General features: G+C 40.4%; 1 protein-coding gene across 3 annotated transcripts in view; it reads right to left on the minus strand.

The window, feature by feature from the left end:
• Positions 1-1,324: 1,324 nt before the first annotated feature.
• PECAM1 (platelet/endothelial cell adhesion molecule 1) overlaps positions 1,325-7,397 on the minus strand; it is a 79,792-nt gene continuing 73,719 nt past the window's right edge. For all 3 annotated transcript variants that reach the window (XM_015429413.1, XM_015429412.1, XM_015429411.1), the window contains one exon: positions 1,325-3,408. In XM_015429413.1, coding sequence (XP_015284899.1) covers positions 3,379-3,408 — 30 coding nt within the window. In that variant the 3' untranslated portion in view covers positions 1,325-3,378. The remainder of the gene's footprint in view (positions 3,409-7,397) is intronic.

The raw sequence follows: 7,397 nt of genomic DNA on the forward strand, positions 1-7,397 counted from the left end.
CCAGAAGCCTGATCATTCCATCTTCAAGGGGGCGGGTCCTTTTCCAAGGGCATTTTAGCCTCCCAGTCCATCCGGCTCCCCACAGCCAAACAACCAGTTTTATCTCAACAGAATGCGTTCCCTAGCGATAATACATCATATAATGCCCTAATGTGCTTTCTATACCTTGACAGGAACAAGACGAAAGACAAAAGGAAATCCAGTTCCTAACCCCAGCAGGCAAACTATCCCCTCAAACCGGTTACAGCAAAGAATGTGAGTACTTATTTGTACAAGTGCTTCTAGATACCTTGCCTGGAGGATCTTACCTAGGCTACAAGTCCAATAACATTATACGGAATATATATGTGGTTTCTAAAACAAAACAGAAAATACTCTTTCCTGGCTCATGAGACTGTATTGATGTTGTATTTGTACCAACCCCAGAGAAATTATGCTTGGGAATAAAGAAACATAAATATGTCAATCGAAACAGAGATGTCATGAAACAAGACAGAGCTACACTGACTGGCTTACTCCTGTGCCTTTAATGGGGGTTTGATGTGCAAAAATCGTCAGTTGAAAATTTCAGTGATGGCATGGAACTCAGTGCTAGCATCTGCCAATTGCTGCAGATCAAACATCTTTTAAAAGCATCGCTGTAGAAGGCCAGTCTGAAATTTGGTGGACTCACTTAATGCTAATCAATTAGCTCCGGTGGTCCGTTTTGTGTCATCCATGCCATTTTAACTCTGAGTCAGAGGAAAAGTACTACTTAAACCTCCAGTGGGTTAATGTATATCGCTCTGTTTTCCCCACACTCCAAACTACAATTCTCAGGATTCATCAGTAGAATCTATTGCATAAATCTTAGATTTGTAGCATAGATATATCCTTACAGCAAAATAAAACAAACCCATCATCCATTCCCAACAAGTAATGTTTATTTATTAGATTTTTATCCCATCACTTTCTCCAGTAAACCAAAGACAATGTACATGGTCTCTCCTCCATTTTATCTTCATAATGACCCTGTGGGGTAGGTTTGGTTGAGAGAGTGACTGTCCCAAGCAGGCTTGCGTGTATGTGACATCTTTTCATCTACATGGACTTCAAGGCAAGATACTTATAATGGAATCCTAAACAACACCCTTCTACATCCAGCGTGGTGTAGTACTGAAAGTGTCAGACTAGGACCTGGGAAATCCAAGTTCAAATCCCCACTTGGGCTGACCTTGGGCCACTCAAACACCTTCAACATAACCTACCTCACAGGGTTGCTGTGAGGATAAAACAGAGGAGAGGAGAATGATGTAAGCCGCTTTGGGTCCCCAATGGGGTGAAAATTAAGTAAATAAATCCATTGCAGTCAATGGGCTTAGAAGGGTGTCTAGGATTGCACTGCTGAAAATCTAAGAGTTCTTCATTCCAGGTACTGGCCAGGCCATACTTAATTTCAGAATGATTGCTCCCATCACATGCATCCCCAGTCTAGGACCAAATATGTCAACTAGACATGGTTCCCAGGCTTCCAACATAGCCTTCTGTGTGAACCAGTGCTTAATAAAGAGTTTCACACATGTGGTATTTTATTTGTACAAAAAAAGATAATTCTGATGCAAGTTATTTTCTGATGATTTCTTTAATAAAATACTGCATCAAATTCAGTGTAATAGTATTTGGTTAGGGGTGCATACTTAAGAGTTTTCTTATGTACATTTGCCAAGAGAGATGCGTCGCACAGAGCCTGCCAGCTTTTAGTTTTAAAACATTAACTTTTTACAGACAAAATACAGCAATCATGGAAAGGGAGTAAATAAATTAAAAAACTAAATATTTAATTAGGGTGAACTGGAACAGCTTACTCTTGTGGTGTGAGTCACAACAAACCTTGCTTCAAAATGACTATCGGTCCTTCTGGTTTGATATGTTGTTCTATAAGCAGAGGCGATACTTCATGTGAGATTGGTTTTGTTTATAAATGCATTTGAGTGTGAGGTATATTGGAGTTAAACTATATTTTGTGTGTGTTAATTTTTCATTGTTTTTATACACCCTGATGATTTGAGGGCTAAATATATCAATAGCATTCATACTTCTTGATTCATGACCATAATGAAACTACTGAATCCGTTACTGCAGATTACATGCTATATTTTATATGCTGTATCATTTCCCCTTCTTCTTGGCCTTTTTAATGACATCCATAAAAAAGAGACAAAACTGGATTAAAATATTTCAGTACATACTGGGATGACCATATCTAGGCTATTCATTGTCCTCACAATCTGGACTGATTTTTGCTCTGCAAAATTCAGCTCAAAGATTCAGTTCGATATCTGTATGAAATGGAGGAAAGGCAGAAAACTGCAGATCATATGCAAATATGAATCCGGGATCTTATAAACCCGCTGTTTGCAGCCAGGGATGTCGTGTATCAATGATCTCTGTTTTGCTTCAGGAGACAACCAGGTTCAACTATCTGTGAAACATCTCAGATGCAAGGAGTTGTTTGACAAAGAACAATTAATGCTCATGACTGCACTGAAATTGCATTTTGTAAAAGTCATAATCTTTGCAAAGCTACTCCAAGTTTTATAGTAAAAAACAGCTAAGAATGAGGGGGTTGTTTTTGCTTCAGTGTGACATTCCCAAATCCGCAGAATAAGAACAAGGACATAACTCCATTAGCTGGAAGAATTAACTAGTATTTTTAAAGTTTCTGTCTTTCAAAAGGAATATCTTCAAGGATATCATTATTGTATACTTTAAAAAAATGAACACAGGAGCCAGAAGATGGGCAAGTATTTGAATATTTTTACATCTCTCACCAAGTAGCCATCCACCATAGATGGTGCAAAACATGACAACAAATTCTAGACCACATTAATGCCATTTCACATGTTATTATTTTTTTTTCTTATGTGGAACAAGATCATGTGTGAAGTAGTCCTGTCAATCTGACAGTAATAACTCAGTTGTTTTGCTTCCAACAACATTTCTGGCCACAAATCAATTGCTTAGACCAGAATGCTTTTCACTGAGACTGTAGAAAAGCGACCAGACATGGCCTCATTTTTGACAGGTTCATCCATAATTGCTTGGAAAATTAAAACAGGAAAGGTGGCAAATATTCATCACATGTACATATATTCACTGATTAGAATGACACTGAATAAAATGTAGAACATATAAGTGGAGGCTGAGCTGAATGTCACTATTTAACTAGTGGAAGTGGCAGGACAGCAGTAATACTGTGTAGATGTCACGTTCACCCCACAGGGGTTACCAACAGCTCAAGCAAAACGTGACTTCTGAAAGCGTCTAAGTGCCGCTGAATGTTTGGGACTGGTAGAGCAGCCTCCATCTTGTTTTCGCCGATGTTTCTTGTTTACTTCTCTAAGTCCCATCAGGAGAACCTTCTATTCTCTGCAAGCAATGAGATTAAAACATTGTAAGAATCAATTTGACAGATTTATGCCTGCAAAACATTCATAGTGCCACAATACAATCTAAATAACATCCCTGAAGAGTTGAAAGACCAATTAAAGAACAGATTTGCAAGAGAAAATGAACTTCAAGATGGATTGAAACCAGATATTATCAAGGAAGAATGTGCAAAAACTATTCCTGTAGCCAAAAGAAATGAAAAGCCTTGATGGATGTCTGATGAAATTTTTAAAATCGCTATACAGATGAGAAGCAAAAGTAAAGAGTGACAGAAATAGAACCAGAAGTCTAAATGTAGCGTTCCAGCAACTTACATGTAGAGAAAAAGGGAACTATTATAATAACCAGTGTAAGCTACCAAAACTTCGCATTAAATTTCTCATGCAAGTAAAGTGATGCTCACAATTTTACAAAATACTGTTAACATATATGGAATGAGAAAAACCAGATGTTCAAGCTGGATTCAGAAAAGGAAGAGGCACTAGAGATCATATTGCAAATTTACATTGGGTACTGGAGCATATGAGAGAATTTCAAAAGAAAACTGAAGATGGATGGAGGGAAATATGGAATTCATATGAGTATAAATCTTCTATAGTTTCAATACGATTACAAAATTTTAAACTTTTGACATTTTGGTATTTAACTCCGGTACAAATAGCACATATCACAAAGGTTAATCCTGTATGTTGGAGAAATTGTAACTCCAAAGGGACATATTTACACTGTTGGATGTTTTGTGTTAAGATACAGAGGTTTTGGGAAAAGGTTCTAGAAAATATTAAAATTATCACACAAGTTACGCTACCTTTTGATGATTTAGATGAAGGTGGAGTGAAATTTGGGGGAAGGAACAATAAGTTGACACCACATTACTGGCAGAAAATAGTGAAGACTTGTAACAACAAGCAAACAGTGTCTAATTCCTATCACTTTCTCCATGAATGCTGTTTTTTAAAAAAAATAGAAAGCTTTAAAACAGAGATGAGCATCCATTTAGAAAAAGAGAGAACTTGACCCATAAGTTTGCACTTTACTAGTATAATTTGTAGCATTATCTTCAACAAAGCTACCGCCATCATAAATTATAAACTGGGATAGTTTACCACTGTCAATCTAAAAATGATTTTTAAAAAGCTCCAGATCAATGTGACACAACCCCTTCACCTAATCCTACAGAATGTAAAGGTCACAAAAAAGGATGAAGCTGTTGGAGAGCAAGTACCAATTTGGAAGTGCAGCGTGAGCTACTGATACCTCACCGGCTGCTGCAGAGTAGCTCATGCATCCATTGAAGACCCAGGAAAAAATAGCCTTTTAAAAAATAGCTTTTATTTCATAGAACGTTACTCTGTACAGCTTAGCTGATAGCTTCATTTCTGGGGCTCTTTCTATTCCTTGTTCTGTTTCTAGTACAGAACAAAATTTGGTAATATGGTGGGGGAGGGGAGCAGCTTTGGATACTTTTCATTAGTAGCCCTGTTCACAAATTACAGTGGATGCATGTACAATCTGTGTCCTGTGTATGCTTGATTTTTCTTTACACGTCCATTGAGTAATTGTGATACTGTCAATGCATGTACAGGTGAACATGTGATTGAAATCCTACATTTATCAAGGTACTGGTCCCCAATTTCATGTGTAAAGTGAATGCAAGTTGGCTCTTTCTTACAGTCAGACATACGCAAACACACACACAGGATGTATGTGTGTTCATGGTATCATGTGAACAGAGCTGTCCTTGTTATGGAAAAGGCTGGCTAACCCTGTACTAAAGCATACTCTTCAATGTCTCTCTGTGCCAGCAGACTAGGTTGTAATAATTTGTTATCTGACCTTTCTGTTGGTAAATTAATCACACATAACAGCAAAAGGGCTCTTAATGACTACTTTGTCTAAATAACCACCTGTGGTTCCTCCCATTTCACCCTGGAAAAACAGGATGCTGTCTCTAGGCAATGAAGGAAAAGAAGAAGAAAAGAGATTGGATCTATACCCCACCCTTCACTACCCGAAGGAGTCTCAGAGTGGTTTACAATCTCCCTTCCCTTCTGCTCCCTACAACAGACACCCGGAGAGGTAGGTGGGGCTGAGAGAACTCTTTCAAGAACTGCCCGTGAGAGAACAGCTCTGAAAGATCTTGTAACTGACCCAAGGTCACACCAGCAGCTGCATGTGGAGGAGTGGGGAATCAAACCCGGTTCTCTCAGATTAGAGTCTGTACTCCTAACCAATACACCGATCTGGCTCTCAGCTACCTTCCTGGTCAGGTATATACTTTGGCTCACAAGAAGGGGGGATGATAACTATTCTTCCAAGGGGTGAAAATGGAGGTGCAAAGTGTCACCAAGTTGCAGCTGACATGGCAACCCTGTGGGGTTTTCAAGACGAGAAAAACAGGTGGTTTAATATTGCCTGTGTCTGCACAGCAACCCTGGACTTCCTCTGTGGTCTCCCATCCAAGTACTAACAAGGGCTGATCCTGCTTAACTTCCAACATCTGATAGTTGGATACAATTATCACAGCACATAAAGATTTGAAAAAAATATGTAAGAGATCGAACTAATTTCTTACATGGAAGTGTTATGTTCTGAGTTATTTCTAAGCTGTTTAGTTATGGTTTGTGCTAAGGTATCCTAGTTTCCTCTGTTGTGATTGGCTGCGTAATAAAGACCTTCTAGTGGTCCTAAAGCCATACAGAGTATCCTATCAGAGAGCTCCGCTTAGGTCCAATCAGACCTCATGAAAGTAGTTACATTGTATATAGTTCAGTTTGGAACAGTATAAGTTTGGATGTCGCTCTTCGCAGAGTCAGATTAGAGCTGAGTAATGTTCTGAATAAAAGCCTTGCATTGATAATCGTCTCCCGCCTTTCAATACATAAACTGGTGACGAGGATGGGATACCAGGCCTAACCAAATGGGGAAATCACTCTCACCTGCCCAAGCTGAAATCACTGAGGGCACCTAGAGCTAAATCACTATGGGCATGGCATCCAAGGGCCATATCGAACTGTTCGACCCCAAGGCTGGGAACTGGGAATCCTACCTGGACCGTTTTGAATGCTTCCTTATAGCAAACGGTATTGAAGGAGACGATGTCTGCCGTGCCACTTTCTTGAGTACCTGCGGCCAGGCTGTATTCGACATTGCTTGGGACTTAGTAACTCCGTCCAAATTACTGGAGACACCTCTCGGCATCATCAAGGCATGACTCAACAACTATTTTATGCCTAAGATATCTGCTGCCGTACACCAATATGCCTTCCACCAACGGAGCCAGAAAGAGGGCGAGTCTGTCACTGAATACATCGTCACGCTGCGAAGGGCTGCTCGTGACTGCCAGTTCCCAAATTTAGATTCAGTCCTGATGGATCATTTGCTCTGCGGTCTTAGAGACGACAGCATCAGGCGAGCGCTTCTGTTGAAAAAAGAACTCACGAATCGGCACTCAAAGAAGCGCTGAGGATGGAGGCCGCCAACATTTCTCTTCACAAACCGCGATCGGGTGCTCAGAGTCACACGTCATGCAGCACTGATGCTGTTCATCACGCCGATACCACAGACTCATCTGATTCCAGAGACGACCAATCAGAATCATCTGATGATGGAGTCCACAGAATAGGAGCCAACCAGAAGCCGTGCTGTTCTCAGAAAAGCCCGCAAAAAGGAACGTGTGTCGGTTGTGGTGGCGCGCACGCTCGTAGAGACTGGCAGTTCCGCACTGGTGGTTGTGGGAGGTTGTGGTGGCGCGCACGCTCGTAGAGACTGTCAGTTCCGCAATGCTAGTTGTTGTTCTTGTGGAAAGATGGGCCACATCGCTAAAGTCTGTCGCTCATTGCACGGTCATCCTGCACCTGAAGTCTTCCGTCGTCTGGAAAGATCTTTGAGTTTTTTGTTCTCTCGTTCATTCCATCAATGGCTGAAATACAGTAATGAAGCAAGAGTGTCAGAGGACTACACCAATT

The sequence above is a fragment of the Gekko japonicus genome, unplaced genomic scaffold (assembly GCF_001447785.1).
Source record: "Gekko japonicus isolate JY-2015 unplaced genomic scaffold, Gekko_japonicus_V1.1 scaffold67, whole genome shotgun sequence".
Classification (NCBI taxonomy): Eukaryota; Metazoa; Chordata; class Lepidosauria; order Squamata; family Gekkonidae; genus Gekko; species Gekko japonicus.